This window comes from Ornithorhynchus anatinus, chromosome 5, assembly GCF_004115215.2.
Source record: "Ornithorhynchus anatinus isolate Pmale09 chromosome 5, mOrnAna1.pri.v4, whole genome shotgun sequence".
NCBI lineage: Eukaryota > Metazoa > Chordata > Mammalia > Monotremata > Ornithorhynchidae > Ornithorhynchus > Ornithorhynchus anatinus.
The window spans coordinates 23,757,790-23,785,066 of NC_041732.1; the positions used below are offsets into that span (position 1 = coordinate 23,757,790).

General features: G+C 43.4%; 1 protein-coding gene across 2 annotated transcripts in view; it reads left to right on the top strand.

The window, feature by feature from the left end:
- LOC100074422 (solute carrier organic anion transporter family member 3A1) overlaps positions 1-9,606 on the top strand; it is a 67,750-nt gene extending 58,144 nt beyond the window's left edge. The window contains exons 8-9 of one of the 2 annotated variants that reach the window (XM_029066240.2): positions 8,154-8,396; positions 8,711-9,606. In XM_029066240.2, coding sequence (XP_028922073.2) covers positions 8,154-8,396; positions 8,711-8,760 — 293 coding nt within the window. In that variant the 3' untranslated portion in view covers positions 8,761-9,606. Of the gene's footprint in view, positions 1-8,153 lie in introns of both variants that reach the window. The other variant, XM_029066239.2, reaches the window with a different exon arrangement.
- Positions 9,607-27,277: the final 17,671 nt, after the last annotated feature.

Consider the following 27,277-nt stretch of genomic DNA (forward strand, 5'->3'; position numbering starts at 1 on the left):
TATGAGCCCCATATGGGACAAGATTTTGTCCAACCTGATTAGCTTGTATCTGAAAACAGTGCTTGACATATAGTAAGTGCTTAACAAATGCAATTATTATTATTCATTTGTTCATTTCCCTATGTGCCTTTTATGGAGAGGGTGGGCTGGCAAACAACTTAGACTGCTGAGATTGGGGTCCTTATTTTCCAGCCTGACTTCCAACTTCCAATACTTCTTGTACACGGGATTTGTTCTTTATGAATGTTGAAGAGATCTCTCCAGGAGCCAATCATCCATTCAGTGTCAAGACCAAGAGTGAACAAAGCCTCCATCTTCCTTTAAATGAAGCTTATCTGCCAAACCCTCTTTTGACTAACTCCATTTCATGCTGAACCCAGCAAGAAGGAGCCAATTTAGTGATTACCAAGATGACTGACTAAGAAAGCCTAACTGACGGAGTTGCAATAAATTCACTACCTACAGAATAGTTTTATTCCATCCAGTAGGGATTGCCTGTTGGCTGGCCTACCTGCCTGTTTGTCTGGCAACAGGAAGATTGAATTTACCATTCAGCTCCTGGGGTCTGAAATTGGCCCAGGTTCCTGTGAATGGAAGAGAAAATTGAGGCCACTGATGTAAGGATCTGTGGAGATAAATGTGCAGATAATGTGCAGTGGTACCTCTTGATTTGGTCAGCTAGCCCACATACAGTTCTTCACATACACCTCCTGGCTAACCACCAAAAACAAAAATATAAGAGTGCATATCAGAGATCAATGTGTGTTATCCCTGACCAGTAAGAAGAAGGCACTTGAGCTCTCATCATTAGTGGCTGCCCCAGGGAGATTGTATCTTTGAACTTACTCCAGGCCTTCTGAGTTTCCAGAGTATTTTTATACTAGTGAGGGTGAGCGGACATAGTTTATTTTCCAATATTACCTCAAGAGGCACCCCTTAAGATGTCATTTAAAAGCCACCCACTCATTCCCCTCGTCTCCTTGAGAACGGAATAGGTAGAGAAATTGGATCCCCATGTCTGGGGGAAGTTGAAATCCTCCCATCCCCCCCAAAAAAAATCACTTAGTTTTGAAGATACTTTCAAGTGCCTTCTTTGGGTCACCAGAGCAAAGATCCCAGCCCATTCCCTAAGGAGTCTGTGCCTTGGACAGTCTCCATGGTCTGATGAGGTCTGCTTTGGTGAGATGAATACTGAATCTCAAACTAAAAATGTGGCAGGTGAGTTCAAAAAGAATTGATGCCTTTTAAGATGTAAATGTTAGGGTTATTTCAAAGTTCCCAGTATATTTTAGAAATGATTTGGGATTTATATTTCCCACAAAAAGCTTTTCAATTCACCTTTAAGTTTATACTTAAGAACATAAATAGGCACAGCCTTTTGAACTAGTAGATGCATTAAATATCTAAGGTATGAGACCCAGAGGTATAATCTAAGATAATGGATTTCAGGGTGGGGGGGCAGTGAAAAGAAAGACAATTTCCTTAAACTGTGCACAATTTCTGCATCGAAATATATATAGCAGCAATTTGGGCTACACTGTAATAAGCAACAAAGCAAGATTTAATCCTTTTAATATTCAGTGAAATAGCATGTAACCCAGGCGGACCTTCCCAGAATTCCATTCCAATGGATGGCTGCCATGAAGGAGCGTCGCTGAGACCGGATGTGTTTTATTATATCCTTATTGCCTGAGTCTTTTCACAGTTTCCTAGATGAGGCTCCAAACTGCCCATTTGGGAGGCAGGAAGCATCATGAGAGGTTGTGATCAACTGACCTATCTCCAGTTACAGCATGGTTAGGCAAAATCTGAGGCCATCCATCAATCAGTCAGTTGTATTTAATGAGTGCTTAAAGTGTGCAGAGCACTCTACTAGGCACTTGGGTGAGTACACTATAACAGAATTGGTAGACATGTTCCTTACAGAGAGAGCTTACAGTCTAAAGGGGGAGATAGACATTTATATAAATAAACTATGAATATGGATATGTTGCGGGGTTGTGCGTGGGGTGTAAATCCATGTGTCCTCATGGAAAGAGCATAGGAATTGGAGTCAGGAGATCTGGATTCTAGTCCAGACTCAGTCATTTGCGTGTTGTATATCCTCGGACAAGTCATTTAACCTCACTCTGCCTATTTCCTCATCTGGAAAATGAATATGAGAAACCTGCTTTCTTTGCCTCCTAGACTGTGAGGCCTGTGTAGGATAGGGACTCTGCCTGTTCTGATTATTTTGCATCTACCTCAGCAAAGTGCCTGGGATATAGTAATTCATTCATTCATTCATTCAATAGTATTTATTGAGCGCTTACTATGTGCAGAGCACTGTACTAAGCGCTTGGGATGAACAGGTCGGCAACAGATAGAGACAGTCCCTGCCGTTTGACGGGCTTACAGTCTAATCGGGGGAGACGGACAGACAAGAACAATGGCACTAAACAGCGTCAAGGGGAAGAACATCTCGTAAAAACAATGGCAACTAAATAGAATCAAGGCGATGTACAATTCATTAACAAAATAAATAGGGTAACGAAAATATATACAGTTGAGCGGACGAGTACAGTGCTGTGGGGATGGGAAGGGAGAGGTGGAGGAGCAGAGGGAAAAGGGGAAAATGAGGCTTTAGCTGCGGAGAGGTAAAGGGGGGATGGCAGAGGGAGTAGAGGGGGAAGAGGAGCTCAGTCTGGGAAGGCCTCTTGGAGGAGGTGATTTTTAAGTAAGGTTTTGAAGAGGGAAAGAGAATCAGTTTGGCGGAGGTGAGGAGGGAGGGCGTTCCAGGACCGCGGGAGGACGTGACCCAGGGGTCGACGGTGGGATAGGCGAGACCGAGGGACGGTGAGGAGGTGGGCGGCAGAGGAGCGGAGCGTGCGGGGTGGGCGGTAGAAAGAGAGAAGGGAGGAGAGGTAGGAAGGGGCAAGGTGATGGAGAGCCTTGAAGCCTAGAGTGAGGAGTTTTTGTTAGTAAGCATTTAGTAAATACCATAATTAGATATACAGGTTTTTTTAAAAAAGAGAGAATCGCATTCCACCCCTAAGGTAAGGGAGGATATTTCTGGGATGAGGATGTTAAACTGAAAATGGGGATTGCTGTCTCCCAGCACCCAATCAGTCAATTACATTTATTGAACACTTACTGTGTGTAGAGCACTGTACTAAGCACTTGGGAGAGAACAATATAATAATATGAGACACATTCCTTTCCCACAGTGAGCTTACAGTCCAGAGGGGGAGATAGATATTAATATAAATAAATAAATAAATGACAGATATGTACTTAAGTGTTGTGGGGCTGGGAAGGGGGATGAATAAAGAGAGCAAGTCAGGGCAATGCAGAAGGGGGTTGAAGAGAAGAAAAAGAGGGCTTAGACAGGAAAGGGCTTTTGGAGAAGATGTGCCTTCAAAAAGGCTTTGAAGCAGGGGAAAGTAATTGCCTGTCAGAGGAAGAGAGAGGTTGTTTCAGGCCAGAGGAAGGACATGAGTGAGAGGTCAGCGGCGAGAGATGAGATCAAGGTACAGTGAGAAGGTTAGCATAAGAGGAGAGAAGTAGTAGGATAGTACCAAGGTGAGGTAGGAGGAGGCAAGGTGATTGAGCGTTTTAAAGCCAATGGTGAGGAGTTTCTCTTTGATGCAGAGGTGGGTGGGGAACCAGTGGAGGTTCTTGAGGAGCGAGAAAACCTGAATAGCCTGAATGCTTTTGTAGAAAACTCCGCCCAACCTCACCCAAAAAAAGTTCCAAGTTCCAAAACCTTGCCATTTCCAACTGGATTTAGCCATTGCTTGGAAGACTCTTTGCAATTTTTTTTTCTTTTTAATGGAATTGAATCTCCGCAGCCTAGAATGGTTCAGACCCGGTCCTAATTAGGGCTAGGGGGATGAACTTGTTGATCTTTCTGGAGCCCTTACTATTTATTTATGGTATTTGTTAAACACTTACTCTCTGTGAAGCACTGTGTTCTTCTAAGCTAAGGGGACATATGATTAGAAGGGAAGGCATGAGGTCTTCCTATCTAATCAGACCAACCCTTCTGTCAACACTGCCTCCCCATTTAAAAGGACAGAAAGTCCTGCTGAGTGTGAGGGTGAGTCACAGACACCACTTTGGCCTCAGCAACTAATTGGTGACTGGACTTGAAATCTTCAGCAGCTCATCTTGTTTTATTCACTGCATCCCACATCCCCGACATTAAGATCTGGTTAAAGGGGACCTAGAAAATGACATGCTGTCACTTAAATTTCCATTTGTTACTGGCCACTGAGGGAGCCTAAATGGAAACCTTAGCGATGTTAGTCATTAACAGGGAGACAGAGAAGGCTGGCTTCCGACAGGAAGGAAGCCAGCACTTTTCACTTCCCACCACAAAGCTGCATTTAGATCATTAAAAGGAAGAGTTCTTTGTACAATACTTTTCAATTATTCCTGAATTCCCAATACTCCTATAATTGAGCAAGTGGAAGCATATTTGGACCCGGTCTGCAAAAGGAAGAATGTTTGAGGAGAATGTTTTCTTACTAGAAAATGCCTTTGAGAAACCAAAGTGTCATGAGGCCAAGAAAACGTAGAAAACTTGCAGCAGGATTCTCAGATTTCTACATTCAGAATGTAGCTATTTTCTTATTACCCATATAGAGAGCAGGATTTATCACACTGAAGTTCTCGAATAACTGAGGGTATTGTCCCAAACACTAAAATCAGGAAAGTACAAACTCTGCTCATTACTGTTATTGAATTTTTAGCAGTAAGACTGATGATACCTTCAAAACTCTCTTCCAGAATGTTTATGAGCACCAGGTGTCCAGAGAGTTACTGGTAGAGCAGGCTCCTTTTATCAGTCAATCAATCAATAGATCAGTGGTATTTATTGAGCACTTACTATGTGCAGAGCACTGAACTAAGCACCTGGGAGAGTACCATATACCATAGCTGGCAGACACGTTCCCTGCCCACAATGAGCTTTTATGGAATATTCTTGTTTAACGATGGTAATGGAGGTCTGAAAAAGAAAAGCAGTAGATAATTATTATTGTATCTGTCAAATGCCTCCTATGTGTCAAGCACTGTTCTATGTGCTGGGGTAGATACAAGTCAATCAGGTTGGACACAGGCCCTGTCTCACATGGGGCTCACAATTTTCAACCAAACCCCCCCCCCCCCCAACCCAGCCCACAAAATGCCCTTACCAGAGCTGCTGAAGTGAAACAAGCCAGTAGAAGTTCGGCCCTTATTCCCCTTGGGATGGAGGACTTTAAAAACAAGGGAAACACTCTAATGTTAGCCTGCAGAAGTTAGTAATAATATCTATTTAGTGATTAATGTGTGCAGAGCACTGTCCTGAGTGCTGGGAAAGACTGCATAGGTGGGAATTAGAGACATGGACTCTGGACTTCACAGAACTCACAATCAAAGATGGAAACATCTTGGGAAGCAAGATGCATCTTGGCTCACGAGAGGAGTGGTTTGAGTGAAATTTGACCTAGAACTCCTCAGGGATTTGTTTGTTTTGTTGTTGTTGTTTATAATAGCATTTTGTTAGGCACTTACTCTTTGCCAGTCAAACGTATTTATTGAGTGCTAACTGTGTGCAGAGAATTGTACTAACCTCTTGGGAGAGTATAATATAACAATAAACTGACACATTCCCTCCCCACAGTGAGCTTACAGTCTAGAAGCTGAGTTTACAGTCACTGTACTAAGCGCTGAGATAGACACAAGATAATCAGGTTGGACTTAAGTCCTTGCCCTACATGGGGCTCATGGGTTTAATTCCCACTTTACGGATGAAGTACCCGAGGCACAGAGAAGTTAAGTGACTTGCCCATGTTCACACAGCAGATGAGTGTCAGGGCTGGGATTAGAACCCAGGTCCTCTGACTCCAAGACCCATTCTGATTATCGAGATGTAGATAGTTGGATTCTGATTGGGTTCTTCTCATCGGACATTTCCTAGTCACTCTCCAGCTTAGCCTAGTGGATAGATCATGGGCCTGGGAGTCAGAAGGACCTGGTTTCTAATCCCAGCCCCGCCACTTGTATGCTTCTTGACCTTAGCCAAATCACTTCACTCTCTGTGACCACATTTGTAAAATGTGGATTTAAGACTGTGAGCCCCAAGTAAAACAGGGGTTGTGTGCAACCTGAGTATTTTGTATCTACCCCAGTGCTTAGTACAGTGCCTGGAACATAGAAAGCACTTAACAAATGCCATAATTATTAGTTTTAGTGCCAGCCAGTTCTGGGGAGGCCAAGGGAAGCAGTGTGGTCTAGTGGATAGAGCACGGGCCTGGGGAGTCAGTAGGACCTGAGTTCTAATTCTTGCTCTGCCACTTGTCTGCTGAGTGACCTTCCGCAAGTCATCATTAGGAGCAAGAGGAGGGCGTTCCCTAAGATGGGATCTGTGGAAAACCGGGACCATCCCAGGAATCGGACCTGCCGTTCCCTCCTCAGCGTCTACTCTGTTATATTATACTCTCCCAAGTCCCAAGAAGCAGCATGGCTCAGTGGAAAGAGTACGGGCTTTGGAGTCAGAGGTCATGGGTTTGAATCCCGGCTCGGCCACTTGTCAGCTGTGTGACTGTGGGCAAGTCACTTAACTTCTCGGTGCCTCAGTTACCTCATCTGTAAAATGGGGATTAAGACTGTGAGCCTCACGTGGGACAACCTGATTCCCCTGTGTCTACCCCAGCGCTTAGAACAGAGCTTGGCATATAGTCTGCGCTTAACAAATACCAACATCATTATTATTATTATTATTAAATGTTTAATACAGTGCTATGCGTACAGCAAGCACTCAATAAATACAGTTGACTGACTCAACTTCTCCATGCTCTGTTCCCTCATCTGTGAAATGGAGATTAAAACTGAGAACCCCACATGGGACATGGACTGTGTCCAACCTGATTATACAGTATCTATCCCAGCACTTAGTACAGTGCCTAGCACAAAGTAAACTCTTAACAAATGCCATTAAAAAAATCAGTGGTCAGGTCTCAGTTCTGGCTTTCCAGCATTTCTAGGTGTAACAGAGTTCCTGCAATGAACCATTCTGAAAAGGGTTCCCAGTGCCCAAACCATAGCCAGAAGAGTTCCGCCCACCAGATGACCATTACAGTAATAGATCCAGTTACCCTTCCTGAAGGGACCCCTACCTTGAACCCACCCTCTCCCATCAACAGCATGGCGTAACGGATAAAGCATGGGCCTGGGAACCAGAGGAACAGGGTTCTAATTCCGGCTCCTCCAAATACAAATAATGGTATTTGTTAAGTGCTTACTATGTGCCAAGAACTGTTCTAAGCACTGGTGTAGGTACAAGTTAATAATAGTAATGATATTTATTAAGTGCTCACTATGTGGCAAGCACTGTTCTAAGCTCTGGTTAAGCACTTATATGTGGCAAGCACTGTTCTAAAAGCTGGAGTAGATACAAGGTTATCAGGTTGTCCCACTTGGGGCTCTTAGTCCCCATTTTACAGATGAGGTAACTGAGGCACAGAGAAGTTAAGTGACTTGCCCAAAGTCACACAGCTGACAAATGGCAGAGGCGGGATTAGAACCCAGGTCCTTCTTACTCCCGGAGCCGGGACTCCCAAGCCTGTGATCTTTCCACTAAAACACACTCCTTCTCTAATCAGATTGGACACAGTTCCTGTCCCACCTGGGGCTCACACTTTTAATCCCCATTTTACAGGTGTTGTAACTGAGACCCAGAGAAGTTAAATGATTTGCCCAAGGTCACACAGCCATGTGGTGGAGCCAGGATTAGAACCCAGGTCCTTCTTACTCCCAGGTCCAGGCTCTACCCACTAAGTCATATGGCTTCTCTTGCCCTCTTTGCAACCTTGGGCAAGCACTTAACTTCTCTGGGACTCAGTTTCCTCAACTGCAAAATGGACATTAATTATCTGTTCTCCTTCCTACTTGACTGGGAGTCTGGGATGGGCCAGGGACTGTATCCAGCCTGATCACCTTATATCTACCCTGATGCTTAGCATAGAGCTCGACACATCATAAGCCCTTAACAGATGCCATTAAAGAAACAAAAAAAGGCAGGGCAGCTCAGCTTCCCTGGTCCCTTTAGCAGAAAGGTGGGTGCCCGGCCACCCTGACCAAACTCAGGGAATTAACCCTCTTGGGGTTTCTTCTTCGGTCCCTGGCAGGTTTCATCCCACCACCCCTGATCTTCGGCGCAGGCATTGACTCCACGTGCCTCTTCTGGAGTACATTCTGTGGTGAGCAGGGGGCCTGCGTCCTCTACGACAACGTGGTCTACCGATACCTATATGTCAGCATCGCCATCGCCCTCAAGTCCTTCGCGTTCATCCTCTACACCACGACGTGGCAGTGCCTGAGGAAAAACTATAAACGATACATCAAGAACCACGAAGGAGGACTTAGCCCGAGTGAGTTCTTTGCCTCTACTCTGACCCTAGACAATCTGGGGAGGGACCCGGTATCCCAGAGTCAGTCTCATAGGACAAAATTTATCTATAACCTTGAAGATCATGAGTGGTGTGAAAACATGGAGTCTGTTTTATAGTGACTTAGGAGGGACAAACTCTATATTAGTAATCAAAGGGTCCTTTTTTTCTTATTAAAAAAAGTTAAAATATATTAAAAAAAAAGAAACCATGGCATCACAAACCCACCCCACCAAAAAAAAATAACCTCACAAAAACCACATACAAACCGACCTTTGTCCTTTTCTCAAAATCAGAGCCAGACAGGAATGACAATAATGAACTATTAACGGGATCATTCGTTTGACATCCTGTGGGTGCCGCGAAGAAGCCACCGTCCATCCGGGTTCCACCCTCGTGAAGGTACCGTGCAATCTCCCGGGAAGCAAAACTGCTCAAGCTACAGATGCTGCCTGGTCCAGGGCACAAGGCGGTGGGATGCCCGACGAGGGACATTTCAGGACACGCAAACCAACCAACCATTAAAAAAAAATCCAACTAGACAACAATTCTGGAATCAACACTAGTACCACCCTATGTCACCTTCTTCCTCATTGGTAGGGAGGGAGGCAGGGAGGGGAAAGGTCACTTGGTCCCCTCTAAGCTTTGCTATATGGGTCAAGGTGTAGACTGCTTGCCTGTTCTGTTGGTCATTGCAAACCCCAGAATGTCCAAGCGATGTCAGTGGGGGGAAATGGGGCGAATTAGGATCTGATCCCCCCTCACCAGGCGCACCCCCGCGTGTGATGCCAAGGACTTTGAGAGGATGGGGGAGGGGCAAAGTGGTCCCCACAGGGTCGCATCTAATGGGATGTCAGTCACCTCCAGTCAGGAGCTGAATCCCAGATTTCAGGTTGTGACTGGAATCTCAGTGGCTGTGGCCCGTGGTGCTCAGAGTCATTCGACCTTGATTAGTTCCAAACATTTGCTTCCGTTTGCCAAACATTTTGCCATTTTAAAAAAAATGGGTATGAATTTCAAACAGCTGTATGTATAATCCTCTAATACTATTTTTAATCTCCTACCCAAATCTATGTTAACCCTGAAGTCACTAACCATATTCTATAAGAGAGTTTATTATGCTGGCTGCTTTCCTTTCCTGTTTCTTTTTTAATGCACCAAAAATATAATGCAATTCAAGGGATGTGATTAATCCATTGTAATTTTTATCCTTTTATCCTAATTCTGATGCGCTACAAAGCCAATGAGAAAATACATGTGTTACAGAAAAAATGTTAGATGAGAATGTGTGTGTGTGTGTGTGTGTGTGTGGTATATTGCTAAAAAAGAATCATACAAATGGGGACGATCTATCAGAATAAGTCTCAGGCTCAGACTTGCCTTTCGACTCCCCCATGACTCAGAAATCTATCAGTCAGTCAATCAGTGGTATCTATAGAGCACGTACCTTGTGCAGAGCACTGTACTAAGCGCTTTGGAAAGCACAGTACAACAGAGTTGGTAGACACATTCCCTGTCCTCAAGGAATTTACAGCCTAGAGGGGGAATAAGACATTAAAATAAATTACACATATGTACATAAGTGCTGTGGGGCTGAGGGTAGGGTGGGTTGAATATCAAGTCTTAAAGGGTACCGATCCAAGTGCATAAGCAACACAGGAGGTAGAAGGAGTAGGGGAAATGAGGGTTTAGTGGGAGAAGGTTTCTTGGAGAAGATGTGATTTTTTTGGAGGGCTTTGATGGTGGGGAGGGTGGTGGCTGTCAGTCATGGGGGTGGGGGGAGGGGTTGTTCTAGATCAGAGGGACAATATGAATAAGGGGTTGTCATTGAGATAGACAAGATTGAGGTATAGAATTTAGGTTGACTTCATTTCCACACTCCAATGGAATAGGTCCCCATACAGAATTTTTAAGAGGGCCATGTGTGTGTGTGTGTGTGTGTGTGTGTTGTTATGCTGTTTAGGGGGAAAGGAAGAAAGAATACATGATATCCTGAATTCCTGCTTAGCTATTTGTCCTGGAGTGCAAGTTGATGAATAGACTGTGGTGCTGGGGGGAATATCTCCCTCAGGTTAAATGGGGCAAAACCAAGTTAAGGACATTGGGAAAATACTGTTGTAGTCAATGAAGGAACCATTTGGGAAAGGGTTCTTGTGGGTACAGAAGAACCCCTTACACGTGTGCACGTGCGCGCGCACACACACACACACACACACATGCACACGGGCCATGAAAGGGCTCAAATAATTTGCTCTCTGGATCTATTTGGTAACCTTATTTCAAACGTGGCACATCTGAAAAAGTTGGCCTGGGAGATCGTCCTTCCCAGATGATTTACTTGACCTTCACTCCTCGGGTATTCACCACTATTTGCACAGGATTGGAAGAGCAAATAGGAAGAAAAGGACTCTGTGCCAAGCACTTAGTGTGAAGTGGGCCCATTCTGCATGCAAAGCCAGAGAGAGTCACTGACCAAAAAGAAAACACAGAGCCACTCCAGGGCCTGCCCACCAATGACATCACGATCAGCTGCCTGGGATATATGCCGTTTGAAATACAGGTCTGTGATTATTTTGCTTTAGTCTATCCTCTTTATTAAAATAGAGTTACTTCATAACTCAGCTCGACAAAGGAGAATACTTTAACCTTGGTGTACAATTGTCAAGTATAAGCCTTTGAAATCAATCTGTATAGTTTCCCTAATTTTGAAAGCATATTGCTGGTAGATTGCTTCTTTTTTGATATCTTAGGACCTAGCTCCAGATGTCATCACCAAAGCTCCTTGCTGCTTGGTTCTTGGTGCCATTTGCTTCAAACCCGTAAACCCTTTGCAGTTTGGATTTTATTTTTTCTATGCGTCTAGGATAAATGAGGATAATACGCTGGCATGGTGCTAGACAAACAGAAAACAACTCAAGGGCTGTTCTAACTCAGTAATTGGATGTACAATCAAAAGCCCCATCTTGCAAGAGGAATCCAGAGTGTGAAATGTCACCTTTTGAAAATTAAATTATTCTCTTGTTAGAGGAGGGGAAAACCCAGCCCAGATCTCTTCTGCTTTTTGTGCTAAAAGGAGATATTGTCATATACAATTTGCAATAAAGAAGTGTTTTGAAAAGCTCTTCTTAGGACATAGCCAATCTCCAGTGTGTTTTAAAGACACCACAATAGAGGGTTGAAATTGAGGGGCAGAAACAACCTTAGAAATTAAATTGGGAAGAACTACTCCTTACCCAGTGGTCAAATCCACTACGGTCTTTTATAGGATGCCCAGAGTACTGGGGTCCCTATAGTTGAAAACCTTAACTTTTAGCTATAAAATGCTCAGTGGTGGAAAAATTGGCTTTGCTCCTCAGCGGAGAGAAAGGAGAATAAAGAGGAGGATGGGGAGATGGATAGGTCTTAAACACCTACGGAAAGGCTAAGAACTTTAACCAGAGTCTTCATGGAACCGAGACCACAAACCCTTGACCCTTTAGAAGTTCCTCACTTGGGGTAATCAGAAGAGGAAAACATCCTTTGGAAATCTGCCTCTCCCTAGAAGAGATTGGGTTTGCTGCCTAACTTCAGCTTCAGCTTCCTGGGGACAAGACATTAGCTTTCTTTTTTAAAATGGTATTTGTTAAGCACTCATTATGTGCCAATGTACTAAATGGTGGTATAGATACAAGCTAACCAGGTTGAACACAGTCCCTGTTCCAGCTGGGGCTTACAGGCTTAATCACCATTTTACAGATGATGTATCTGAGACACAGAGAAGTGAAGTGACTTCACCAAGATCCCACAGCAGACAAGTGGTGGAGTGGGGTTTAGAACTTAGGTCCTGCTGACACCCAGGCCCATGCTCTTTCTACTAGACAATGCTTGCTTTCTCTGTTGCCTCTAGGAGGGAGAGTTACAAGCTGCTCCTGGGAGCCTGCCACACCAGGAGGCTCTGACTCGCTAGTTCTCAGGACAGAGTTAATGAAGGAGTCGTCGCATCTTCTCCCAAAGCCTCCCAGAGGACTCATGCTAGTGACACTTAAAAAGTAAAATAATAAGGGGAGGCTGAAGCATCTGAGGGAATGATTTGAGAGTGTTCAAAATGTTTTTGTGGCAAAGTGTGCTTTGAAACCTTTTCCTGTGAAAACATCTGCCTTTTTCTCCTGCAAAATAAAACTGCTTCCTCCCAAACATTTTAATGAAAAAAAATCAAAAACTTAAGAGGGTCTCTTAGTGCTTCCTGCCACCTCATTTTCCCCATTCCCCATGACCTACCTCACCCTATCCAGGACTCCAACCCTCAGATCTGTGGGTTGCCCTCAGGAGATTTCAAGTCTCTTTCCATTGCAGACCTAAAAGCAACCCTCAGGTGGCCTTGAACCTCTCCATCTATTGCTGCTGCATGGGGTTTCCTGCTCTGTTTGAGGGTACTGGATTCAACTGGGTAGAGGGGTCTGCTGAGGTGAAAGCCTGTCTCAGTACTGCACAGAGAATTTGCATAGGCGATCCGTTGGAGAGAGGTGTTTTTCTTTTACTGCTGACTTCCTGTACAGATTTCCCATCTGCTTTCTCATTCAGGTCCAGCTGATTCACATTTCTCCCTTCTCCAGTAACATAGGCGTTTAACTCATCTTCCTCATCTGCATGCAGGCTATCTCTATGAGCGTGCAGTCCCTGGAAAAGCATCTCCTGAGTTTTAAGCAATGAAGGCCCTGCCTGGAATGTGTTGGGGCAGATTATCCTGTCCAATAAGAAACAATAAGAATAGATCAGATCTCTGGTTTGATCCAGCTCAACTTCAGACCTGGCGTGGCAAGCTCAGAGACCCAGCCATTGGCATTGGAGAACTTAGGGGCCCTAGCACCATTGAGATTATGACATTCTAATTATCGGGGTGTTGATGGTTGGATTTTGATTAGGTTCTTCCCATCAGCCATTTCTTCATAACTCTTCAGGATCACCTAGTAGATAGAGCACATGCCTGGAATCAGAAGGTCATGGATTTTAATTCAGGCTCTGCCACCTGTCTGCTGTGTGACCTTGGGTAAGCCACTTCACTTCTCTATGCCTCAGTTACCTCATCTGCCAAATACAGATTATGACTGTGAGCCCCATGTGGTACTGCAACTGTATCCAAACTGATTTGCTTGTACCCTCTGCAGAGTTAGTACAGTGCCTGACACTTAGAAAATGCACAATTATTAATATTATCTTCATCTCATGGACAGAAAATGTCTATTTATTGTTATATTATACTCTCCCAATTGCTTAGTGCATCGCTCTGCACACAGTAAGTGCTCAATAAATACAACTGAATGAATGAATAAGTTCAAGCTGTATGAAAACACCACTCATTTCTTCTTTTCCCTAGGAAAGGATTTTGCTTAAAACCCCTACAGGTGCCTTCAGAATGGAAGTGCCAATGGCACCACGAATCAATCAATCAATCAGTGGTGTTTATCAAGCACTTACTATGCACAGAACACTTAACTAAGTGCTTGGGTGAGTACAGTACAAGAGAATTAGTGGACACGACCCCTGCCCATATAGTCTAGAGGACAGTAAGGATTAATACAAATCCTCCTTCATTCCAAATCTAGTGATAGGAACTTGTGCAGGGGAACAGAGCTGGAGAGACTAGGAAAGGGAATAATAATGATAATAATAACAATAACAACAGTAATAATAGTTAAGCACTTAGACTATGCCACGCATTGTGCTGGGTTAGATACAAGACGGCTAAATCGGACCCAGTTTCTGTTGCACAGTCTAAGGGAAAGGGAGAATAAATATTTATGCTAAATTTTAGCTGTCCTGGGATAATAAAATCTTAAGCTTTGCCTCGAGTCCTCAAGGCCTTGATAATTTAGTCATGGGCTACAAGAAAAAGCTTCACTTTTGGACCACCTAGTTAATGCTCCTCTTTTCTTCTTCTCCAGCCATCCTTTCCCCCTTCTCCCACTGTCAACTAGTGCCATTAAGAAGCTGATTTGATGTCTCTTCAAAATGGCTTTGGAGGATCAAGGAAGAACTGAGTGGACCAGTGAATTCCAACCTGAACTGGCAGCGTCAGTAAAAAAAACCTATACCAAAAAGGTTATTAAGCCTCGACTATCCTCTTTACACCCACAATGAGGGTCTCAGAATAATGCTATTGGCAAAAGCATTTTGGGAAAGTTAGTTCCTTTGATTTATCCCCCACACCCCTGTTCTAGAATGTCAACCTACAGTCATCAACCCAAAAATTAATAAAAAACAAGCATTTTTATGCACAGTGATGTTGATTTGGGAATGGGGAGGTAAAGGACTGGAGCATATTTGATTTCCTCTAGCGGTCCTAAAAGAGTTAGTTAGCTCTCCCATGACAACATGTTTTCAGAGATTTGGCCATCCACATTTTTCCCAAAAGCCAGAACAGCTCCTCTTGGTGTTTGCCTATCGGGTAGCTCCTAAAAAGTCAGGTACTCACTCATTTTTTTAATGGTTTTCTTAGGTGTCAGGCACTGTAATAAGAGCTGGGATAGATAAAAGCTAATCATGTTGGACACAGTTTAATCTCCACATGGGGCTCACAGTCTTAATCCCCATTTTACAGATGAGGTAACTGAGGCACAGAGAAGTTAAGCCACTAGCCCAAGGTCACACAATAGACGAATAGTGGAGTGAGGATTAGGACTCACGTCCTCTGGCCCCGAGACCCAGTCTCTATCCACTAGACCATGCTGCCATTCTTCCTCCTTCTCCTGGTTATTAAAGCTGGCCTGGCCCTGTACCTATTCCATACTGATTTCACGAGGTTGTCATAGAAAAAGTCAGATTTTCACATGAAGGCCCTAGGTTAAGATGTTCACTGAATGACTGGAATATGTCTAGCCTATGCTTCCAGACTCTCAGTCTCCAGATCAGAAAGGATCCTTTTGCCAAATCTTTCTGTAGCCTTAAGTCAACAAATCTGATCCTTTAGTTTCCTCATCTGTAAAATGGGGACCAAATCCAACTCCCTCCTACTTAGACTGTGACACCCATGTGCTACATACAGGGACTGTATCTAACCTGATTGTTTTGTATCTAACCCACACTTAGGGCAGTGGTTGGCACATAGTACGTGTTTAATAAATACCAAACTTATTGAGGGACTTATCGGCATTGTCAAAAGGCTGTCCTTCAAGGATAAATGAGAAACCATGAAAAATAAAACTAAAATCTAATCTAATTATCCAAGGTTCAACCAAAGAATCTTCATGAAGGTACAATCAGACTTTTTGTTATGTCTTCAATGACCTTGTGACAACTTGGATTTTTTAGACAGACTGATTTTCAATCAATCAAATAGCATTTGTTTGAGTGCTTGGTAAAATACAAGAGAAGTAAAGCGAGTGTTCCTTACCCTCAGCGAACTTCCAGTCTTCTGGGAGAGTCTGAAAGAACAAAAATTATATAAAAATAGTGGGAGTAGGAAGAGAACAAGGATACAACAAGTTGTAGCACAAATATATCCAGATGAAATAGCTGAGTAAATAATTGAATATACAAATAAAACATACAGCTAAATATACCAATAAGCTATTTGATGTATCATGTCTTTGAGGATTTCAGTCTTTAGATGATCTGAATTTAACTGGTTCATTTTAGACAATTAGGAATATTTGGTGATTCCATATCTATTGGTTAGAGGTCAGTCAAACCCTAGTCCCTTTTTGGAATGTTCACAATACTGTGGTTTTTAAACAATGACAACAACAACAAAAATTAATCCTAAATTCATCTTTACTTAATAAAAGGAAAAGCCTCACTGGGTGTAATTTTATCATTCATCCTTCCTCTAAGAAAATTAACTATGCATACATTCACATGCAAAAATAAAAGGTGTTGCAGGTAACTGATAAGAATGAAATCCTTATATGAAAAAAGCCACTTAATTGTGTTAATTGTTTGTGGCTTCAGAGTCCTAATGAGAGTAGTTTTATGTATGGAATGATCTAACAAGTTGCTTCTAATAGGACTTTGATGAAGCAAAGGAGAGCTGCTAGACATGGTATCCTTACAGCTGAACATTATTCTCCTCTCCTCTCCACTATCAGGTGTTCCTCTAGGAAATTGCTACCCAAACTGGTAATTAGCACCTCTTTTTTTTAATGGTATTTGCTAGGCACTTACTATGAGCCAGACACTTTATTAAATTCTGAGGTAGATGCAAGATAATCAAGTTGGACACAGTCCCAGTCCCACATGGCATTCACAGTCTTAATCTTTATTTTACAGATGAGGCAATCGAGGAATGTAGAGGTCAAATGACTTGCCCAGGTTCAGATAGCAGGTATCTTAAGAGAACTAATGTTAGAGCCCAGGTCTTCTGACTCCTAGATCCATGTTCTTGTCATTCAGCCATGCTGAGTCTCTTTAAAATGACTCCTCTTCCCTGCTCAATCCAGTCACAGTAATCCCAAACATGTCCATTCATTGTAGTCTGTATTTTCTAACCCCTTCAGGCCACTTAAAATTAATACCTCAGACAGAAATCCAACTGCCCCCATCCATTCCATTCTCTGCTGCCTTCAGCAAAGCACAGGAGTGTCAAACTGGAATCTTGTAGCTGTCCTTTTACTTTACTTGGAGTCCTTGGTGACTCTTCCTCTGTTGGTCAGTGCTTTGTTGTAATGAGGTGTGGGAAAGTGATGACAATTTCCCCACGGAATCATCTCTGATTTCTCTGGAGCAAAGCCCAAAGAGAACCAGAAGAGCCATGATCATTTATAATGTCCTAATGCCTACCTTCAAAGTGGAACTTGTTTGTCAGAATTAATGAACCAATTCAAAGTCACTGCTGATGGGTTTTTAATAGAGAAGATCAGTTTGTCCAGTCCAATGTCCAGTAAAGATTTGCGACTAGATGAATAACAATATAACACGAGAGACTGGATGAAGAAAGTTGGTACTAAAAAATTGATTTGTTTCCTCTGACCCTAAAACACTCATTACTAGATATGGTTATTGCTCTCTCCATCCACTAACCCTATTTGAAACTGACCCCACAATGCCTGAGATGTGAGGGGTAACAAAGTGGTTGACTTTAAGTCACCATTGTAGAACTCAGATCTGTTTCTGACTCAATCAATCAGTGGTATTGATTGAGTGTTTTCTGTGTGCAGAGCACTGTATTAAGTGCTTGGGAATGTACAATACAAAAGAGTTGGCAGATGAAACAAATGGCCTAGTGGAAAGAGGAAGGGCCTGGGTTTCAGAGGACCTGGTTTCAAATCCCAACTCTGCCCCTTGTCAACTGTGTGACCATGGGCAAGTCACTTCACTTCTCTGTGCCTCAGTTCCTTCATCTGTAAAATCGGGATTGAGACTATAAACCTCATGTGAGACCAGGACTGTGCCCAACCTGATTGGCTGGTATCTCCTCCAGTGCTAGTACAGTACTAGGCACATAGTAAGCACTTAACAAGTACCATAAAAAAAAACCCTACCCACAAGGAGTTTACAGCCTACTGACTCCACAGCAATAAACCCTGGACTACATATCCTTCTTCTGGTGCAGAAACATGACCCATTGGATAATCTGGTGGCTATGTGGGAGGGTGGATTTTGTAAGAGAGTCCAGACTGGAGACAAGACTAATCAATTTATCACCTTAGGATCCTAAAACACACCTCCAAATTTATGGAATTGTAGCGACAACATGGCCAGATCACTGAAATGTGCTATTGGCCTAGTTCCTGTGACTCAGTATCACATCCCTGAATGAAATAATGGGACTCTTTTCTTATCCTTTCACATCTTAATTATAATGATTGTAGTATTTGTTAAGTGCTTATTATATGCCAGGCATTGTACTAAGAAATCGGGTAAGTACAGGTTATTTGGGTTCAACACAGTCTCTTCCCATATAGGGCTCAAAGTCTTAATCCCCATTTTACAAGATAAAGTAACTGAGGCAAAGAGAAATTAAGTGACTTGTCCAAGGTCATACAGTAAACAAGTGGGAAAGTGGAGATTAGAACTCAGTTCCCCCTTCCACCCCTCACCCAGGAGGCACAAAATGCTAACCTAATGAAGATGAGAAAACCTGTCCCATTTCAAGTGAGCTATTTCTTCCTGAAGCAAGCAGGTTTATTGATGAGGATTTTTTTTTAAATTATCTATTTGGGGCCCAGATCTGCTTGAGGAAACTTAATGTGGCATGTGCCATGATCTTCAATCCTATGTATATCTTTGGAGTCACTCAGTGCCTCTGAGCCTGCTTGTAGAGTGGTGATATCACCATACCTAATAATAATAATTGTGGCATTTGTTAAGCGCTTACTATGTGCCAGGCACTGTACTAATTGCTAGGGTGGTTACAAGCCAAACAGATTGGACACAGTCCCTGTCCCATGTGGGGCTCACAGTCCAATCCCCATTTTACAGATGAGGGAACTGAGGCCCAGAGAAGTGAAGTGACTTGTCCATGGTCCCCCAGCAGACAAGTCATGGAGCCTGGATTTGAACCCATGACCTTCTGACTCCCAGGCCCATGCTTTATCCACTATACCATGCTGTTATATCAGGATGTGCCTCTCAAGGACCATGTTTCCCCACCCCACTTCTCCTTGGAAAGCCTCAGGACAATTACTAGAGTCCGAACAGGCTAGTGAAGGGCTAGCACAGAGCCCAAGCATCCTCAGGCAGCAGCTGTCAGTCAGAACTTCGGTTCCATCTACAGGCTCCAAGGGGGGCACAACTCCACCACAGCCTGTTATCTTTCAACCTCTCAACTTGAATCATGACAAAGAGTACTTGAAGCAAATGCCCTTATTGTTAGTGAGGCAGTGAGTTGGATATCATTAGTTCTGCTTAGCCCTAGGCGGGATGTTTCACCCACCCATATGCTTTTGGCCTGTCTTTCGGTGTTCCCTGTGCAGTCATGGCTGTGTTAGCTTTCAGAAGAAGGCTTAATTGGGGGTTGATGATCAATCACTAAATTGCATTTATTGAGCACCTACTGTGTGCAGAGTATTGTTCTAAATGCTTGGGAGAATACAATATAAGAGAGTTGGTAGTGTTGTTCTTTGGCTCAGAAAAAACTCCCAGTTTTCCCTTTTGACTATAAAGCTCACATCTAGACTGTAAGCTTGTTGTGGGCAGGGAATGTGTCTGTACTCTTCCAAGAACTCAAGTACATGCTCTGCACACAGTAAATGCTCAATAAATATGATTGAATGAATTATACCAAGGCCAAACCTTCAGAAGGGTGCCCAGCTATGTTGCCTGTTGTTTTCTCAGGACCTCCCTTCCCATCTCTGCCCCAAATGTTGCTGTCGACTTTCCTGGAATTGGCTTGAATTAAATGTGTCATTCCCAGGATTCTTCTGAAATGCCTCCCAGAGAATTGACCTTGAGAGCATTTTCCCATAGAGAATTTCAGAATAATCAGTGTCTTCCGATCCCATTTCCCTCCCTCCATGCTCTCTCGTGTTTCCTCTAATCTCCTGCCACCTCCCTTTGATTCCCAAGTAGATGGTTTACTAAATGGAAAGCCAACCTCTATATACTAATAACAATGATAATTGTAGTATTTTTTAAGCACCTACTCTGTACCAAGCACTGTGCTAAGCACTGGGGTAGATACAAAACAACCAGTTCTGACACAGCCCCTATCCCACATGGGGCTTACAGTCTAATGGAGAGGGTGAACAATCATCCCAGCTTGCTGTGGTGATTGAGGACTAGCAACTGTTCTTCCCAAATAAATCAAAGCTCGATTAAAATACAACTGGGCAGCAAGGGAGGGAGGGGGGGACAGAGAGGTGAGATGGGAGAATCTGTGCTGTACAACTGAAATAAGCAAAAGCACATGCTCAATAGTTTGAGTATGGTACTCTGTATTTTTGCAGTTTATATTTTCCAGATGAGCGATTTAGAAATACGTGATGTGAAATCCATACTGTAAGTTTGCTGAAAATGATATTAAAAACACTATTTTAAATTTTCCCTGTCTCACACTGTAATCTCATTTTTTTCTTTCTCATTTGCCTGCTCTTTGCATCCTGCACTGATCCCCTTTAAACGCAGCAATAAGAAGGAATGAGGTTTTTGGCTGCAAAAAAGTGTCTCTCTAGTCCTGTTTTTTAACACTTGGGTTATTTGTTGAGGGTGAATGGGACGAAGTAGCCTCCTCCACCAATCCCTTCCCCTCCCCTTTCATGCCTCATGAGAATGTCTTTAAAGGCACAGAAAGCTCAGAAATCAGTGAAAAAGATCACCATCTTCAGTGAGGACAGGAGTGCCAGTGTTGATTAAATCATAGAACCAAGAGGTAGAAGACCTGGGTTTTAATTCCAGCCCCACCCCCTTGCCTGTTGTAAGACCTTGGGCAAAACATTATCTTTTCTTCATCATCTGTAAAATGGGGATTCAATTCCTGTTCTCCCTCTATCTTGCTCACTGTGGGCAAGGAACATGTCTACCAACTCTGTAATATTGTACTCTCCCCAGTGCTTAGTACAGTGTGGTTTAGTGGAAAGAGCAAGGGTTTGGGAGTTAGAGGTCGTGGGTTCTAATCCAAGCTCTGCCACTTGTCACCTGTGTGACATTTAACTTCTCTGTGCCTCAGTTACCTCATCTGTAAAATTCATTCATTCGTTAATTCAATCGTACTTATAGAGTGCTTATGGTGTGCAGAGCACTGTACTAAGCATTTGAAAAGTACAATTCAGCAACAGATAGAGACAATCCCAACCGAACAATGGGCTCACAGTCTAGACGGGGGAGACACACAACAAAACAAAACAAGTAGACAGGCATCATTACCATCAAAATAGACAAATAGAACCATAAATAAATGCACATCATTAATAAAACAAATGAAGCAATAAATATGCACAAATATATGCAAGGGGGCAGAGCAGAGGGAGGGAGTAGGGGCAATGGGGAAGGGAGGAGGAGCAGAGGGAAAGGGAGGCCTCAGTCTGGGAAGGCCTCCTGGAGGAAGTGAGCTTTCAGTAGGGCTTTGAAGGGGAAAATAGAGTTAGTTTGGCGGATGTGAGGAGGGAAGGCATTCCAGGTCAGAGGTAGTACGTGGGCCAGGGGTCGATGCTGGGACAGGAGGGAATGAGGCACACTGAGGAGTTTAGCGGCAGAGGAGCAGAGTGTGTGGGCTGAGCTGTTGGAGGAGAGAAGGGAGGTGAGGTGGAAGGGGGCAAGGTGATGGAGAGCTTTGAAGCCAATTGTGAGGAGTTTTTGCTTCACATGAAGGTTGATAGGCAACTGCTGGAAGTTTTCGAGGAAGGGAGTGATATGCCCAGAGCATTTCTGCAGAAAGATAATTCGGGCAGCTGAGTGAAGTATAGACTGAAGCAGGGAGAGTCTGGAGGATGGGAGATCAGAAAGGAGGCTGATGCTGTAGTCCAGTTGGGATATTATGAGAGATTGTACCAGCAAGGTAGCAGTTTGGGTGAGAGGAAAGGGCAGATCTTGGCAATGTTGTGAAGGTGAGACCAGCAGGTTTGGGTGACAGATTGGATGTGTGGGCTGAATGAGAGAGCAGGGATCAACCTGATTACTTGTATCTACACCAGTGCTAAGCACAGTGCTGCACACATAGTAAGCACTTAACAAATACCACAATATTTTTATTACTAGAGACTTAAACAATTGAAGAGGGAAAGAAGTGGGAGAGATGGCTGGGTGGGAGCACCTGGTTGATTCCAAATTGGTCTTTCAGTCACATATGCTCCATTATCATCAGTGACATCACATCAGTGAGCTTCGCCACAGCTTCTTCCAGTACAAAGGACGACTAAAAGCACCCAAAAAGTCTTACACATACAGCATGTTTGAACACATGACAAAGCAAGACCACAAATAGGATCCCTCATGTAGCTGAAAAAGGTCCTTGTGGGCAGGGAACATGTCTACCAATTGTGTTGTACTCTCCCAAGCATTTAATATAGTGTTCTGTACAGTCCTCAATATATACCACTGATTGATGGATTGATTGAGAGATCAATCATTCCTGTTGTTGGTCCAGTGGAGAGAAAGAGCACTGTTCTATGAATCAGGAGAACCTGGAGTCCAGACCCAGTTCTGCTTGTCCTTGGCAAAGTTAGATTCTGTGTGTAGTGAAGCAGCACGGCATAGTGGATAGAGCAAGTGCCTGGGAATCAGAAGGTCATGGATTTTAATTCCAGTTCTGCCACCTGTCTGCTGTGAGACCTTACGCGAGCAACTTCACTTCTCTAAGCTTCATTTACCTCATCTGTAAAATGGGGATTGAGATTGTGAATCCCCATATGGAAGAGGGACTATGTCCAACCCAATTCCTTAGTGTAGTGCCTGGCACAGAGTAAGCATTTAACAACTGACATTATTATTATTATTATTCTCCAGAAGAAATATGATTGGCCAGAATGAGAAAATGCACATGGAACTCTTCAGTTCCTTTACATGGGTTCTTGATCCCTGAAGACTCAAGACCAAGGCTTGTCCACTGTTCCTGATGGGAGATCCCGTCGCCATCAATGCTGGAATGAGAAGGTGAGGGAAGTGACTCAGGCCACAAGTCTTCAAAGAAATGTTTCAGCCAGAGATTCTCCAATAATGACAAAAATGTTGATGCATGTCAGGAAGAAGACAGGCACATAGTTTGAAAAGTTGTCCCCTGCTGCACCACGGGCTCTGTCTCTGGCCAAGTGGAGGGTTTGGTAGAGCCAGAGAAGAGAGGATTTTGAAGTGTTAACTTCTGTCCAACTCTCCAGGCGCAGATTAATGGGATTGGGGGATCTGCAGGCCTCCATGGGACCTGCTGGGTTATTTATGTGTTTGTTTATTTTTGCTAAGCGAAGTGATTTATCTCTCCAGCAGGAAAATCCCAGTAAAGTGCAGCTTCAACATTCTTTGTCCTGATGCCTAAAGATGCTGAAGGTGCGGAAAAGTGGATATGTATGTGTGTATGAGGGCAGGCCCTTGGGAAATGGACCACATTTGTGCTGGAAAAACATTTAAGGGAAGGAGAGGAGGATCGTTGTTCTTTTCCCTCCAATATTTCCTATCACTTTTGTTTTCCACCTATTCAAAGTTACAGAGACAGCTGCTTCTCTCTTGGCACTAAATATTTCTTAGTACTATTTCTTTCCTCTCCTGATTTCTCTTGCTTCTTCCCCTGGAAGCTTTATTCCTTCCTACCCTGAGGCCATTTGATTAGTACAATATAAATCGATTTTATCTCCTCCCTATTTACACACACTTCTCTCCCAACTCCTCAGGATTACTCTTTTAGACAGATGATAAGCACCAGGACTCTAAGACTCTCAAATGTGAGGTTTATGTAAAATATTCTACCCTAAGGAGTGTGCTACCCATCCTGCTATAGAGATAAGTTTACTGAGATTCAGAGAAGTTAAACAAAATTCATCTGTGCACATAGGAAATGTTGTTTCTTCTCTGTTTAATGAATGACATAACCTCTTGCATTATCTTATAATGTTGAAGCCATGACAGCAGCAGCAGTGATTGGGTGCCTATTGTGTTCAGAACACTACACTGGACACTTCCTTCTCCAAGGCTATCATCATGGGGATAGTTACAATAATAGTAATAATAGTATTTGTTTAGTGCTTACTGTGTGCCAAGCACTGTTCTAAGTACTTGGGTAGATACAAGTTAATCAGGTTTGATATAGTCCCTGCTTCATAGTGGGGCTCACACTCTTAATTCCCATTTACAGATAAGGTAACTGAGGCCCAGAGAAGTGAAGTGACTTGCCAAAGGCCATGCAGCAGACATGTGGCTGCATGGCTCAGTGGAAAGAGCTCGGGCTTGGGAGTCAGAGGTCATGAGTTCGAATCCCAGCTCTGCCACTTGTTAGCTGTGTGACTGTGCACATCACTTAACTTCTCTGTGCCTCAGTTACTGCATCTGTAAAATGGGGATTAACTGTGAGCCTCACATGGGACAATCTGATTACCCTGTATCTACCCCAGCGCTTAGAACAGTGCTCTGCACATAGTAAGCACTTAACAAATGCCAACATTATTATTATTATGTGGCAAAGTTGGGATTAGAACCCAGGACCTTCTGACTCCCAGGCCCGTGCTCTATCCACTAAGCCACACTGCTCTCCTAAACAGATCAGCAGATCTTGCATTCACATTTAATCTACCTGTCCCTCTACTTAACCCTTTTCCCAGTGTGGGAGGTGTGGAGTCTGGGTAAGCATGATAGGAGGACATGATTTGATGTGATAACAGCCAGAAAGACCTGGCCACTAAGCTAGATATTGAAGATAACAAAGGGTCACCTGGATGCATTTTTTTTCCATGTTAAGAAAAAGCAAATATGTTATAGACAAGTCAAATCTTGGAAAGCAAACATAACAAATCATCAATCTACCTTTCCAAAATCAAAAGGATTCCCAGGGAGAGATATTCATTATTGACTGGTTACTTCCTTTTCAAGTTGTCCACTATGGCAAATCATCTGTGGGAAATTCATTTTGGGGAAACATGGGTTTCCAGGTACTACTTTAGGAATCTGCTTCAGTAAGAAGATATAATAGTGGTATTTGTTAAGTGCTTACTATGTGCCAAACATTATATTAAAGACTGGGGTAGATACAAGAAAAACAGGTCCTACACGGGGCTCACAGTCTAAGTAGGAGGGAGAATAGGTATTGAACCTCCATTTTGCAGATGAGGGAAGTAAGACATGAAGAAGTTAAGTGACTTGCCCAAGGTCGGCCAGCAGACAGGTGACAGAGCTGGGATTAGAACCCAGGTACTCTGACTCCTAGACCCATGCTCTTTTCACTAAGCCACTCTGCTTTCTTGTGTTTGTAATAGGCAATTACTTCTTGACCTACCAGCTGCTTTTTACTGTGAGTGATGAGGAAGTGGAACTGGTTACCACAGGAAACTCTAAGTGAAGAAAATATAGTTGCAAGAGGAGTTGGATCAATCCATGTCCAACAGGTCAATAATGGATTATTAGATATAAAGTTAGCAATATAGAAAGAAAAATTAGGGATGATAACTTGTCCATCCCTTACCCTTAAGGTAGATCAATAATAATTGTGGCATTTGTTAAGCCCGGACTCTATTTCAAACACTGTACCAATGGCTGGGGTAGATTCAGATTAATCAGGTTGAACATAGTGCCTATTCCACATGGGGGTCTCAGGCAATGTAGGAGGGAGAACAGGTATTGAATTACCATTTCCAGAGGAGGAAATTGAGGCAGAGAAGCCAAGAAACTTGACTAAGGTGACACATCAGACAAGTGGCAGAGGCAAGACAAAAATCTTGATCCTCTGAATCTCAGGCCAGTGCTCTGCCAACTTTCTGCTGGGTAGCCTTGGGCAAATCATTTAACTTCTTTGTGCCTCAGTTCCCTCATCTGTCAAATGGGGATTCAATACCTATTCTCACTCCTACTTAGATTGGGAGCCCCATTTAGGACCTGATTATTTGTATCTAACTCACTGTTTCATGCAGTGCTTGGCACAGAGTAAGTACTTAACAATATTAGTCATTATTATTATTATTATTGTTAACCTTACTGTAAATATTACTGTAAGCTCTTTGTGGGCAGGGAATTCAATCACATTTCTTAAGCACTTACTGTTTGCAGAGCACTGCACTAAGTGCTTGGGAGAATACAGTACAACAATACACAGATTCATTCCCTGCCCACAACAGGCTTACAGTCTAGAGGGAGAGAGACAAACATTAATATAAATAAATTACAAAAATATACATACGTTCTATGGGGCTGGGAGTGGGGAAGAACGTAGAGAGTAAGTCAGGGCAACGCAAGAAGGGAGTGGGAGAAGAGGAAAGTGGGAGGCTTAGTCAGGGAAGGCCTCCTGGAGGAGACGTGCCTTCAATAAGGCTTTGAAACAGGGAAGAGTAATTGTCAGATTTGAGGAGGGAGGGCATTCAAGGCTAGAAGCAGGATATGGATGAGAGGTCAGTGGCAAGATAGGCATGATGGAGGCACAGTGAGAAAGTTAGCATTAGAGGAGCAAAGTGTGCGGACTGGGTTGTAGTAGCAGATTAGCAAAGTGAGGTAGGAGGGGGCAAGGTGATGGAGTGCTTTAAAGCCAATTGAGAAGAGTTTTTGTTTGATGTGGAGGTGGATGGACAACCACTGGAGGTTTTTGAGGACATGTCATGAACATTTTTGTAGAAAAATCATCTGGGCAGCAGAGTGAGGTATGAGCTGGAGTGAGGAGAGGCAGGAGGCTGGAAGGTCAGCAAGGAGGCTGATACAATAATCCAGGTAGGATAGGATGAGTTATTGTATTAATGTGATAGCAGTTTGGATAGACAGGAAAGGGAGGGTTTGAGCGATGTTGTGAAGGTGGGACCGAAAGGATTTAGTGATGGATTGAATATCTGGACTGAATGGGAAAGAGGAGTTAAGGATAACACCAAAGTTACAGGCTTTTGAGACAGGGAGGATGATGGTGCCATCTACAGTGATGGAAAAGTCGGGGAAGACAGAGTTGGAGTGAAAAGATAAGGACTTCTGTTTTGGACTTCTTAAGCTTGAGGTGATGGGAGGCCATCCAAGTAGAGATGTCTTGAAGACAATAAGAAATGTGAAACTGCAGAAAGGAGAGAGATCAGGTCTGGAGAGGTAGAGGTAAAGAAGCAGCGTAGCTCAGTGGAAAGAGCATGGGCTTTGGAGTCAGAGGTCATGAGTTCGAATCCCAGCTCTGCCACTTGTCAGCTGTGTGACTGTGGGCAAGTCACTTAACTTCTCTGGGCCTCAGTTACCTCATCTATAAAATGGGGATTAAGATTGTGAGCCCCATGTGGGACAACCGGATTCCCCCGTGTCTCCCCCAGCGCTTAGAACAGTGCTCTGCACATAGTAAGTGCTTAACAAATACCAAC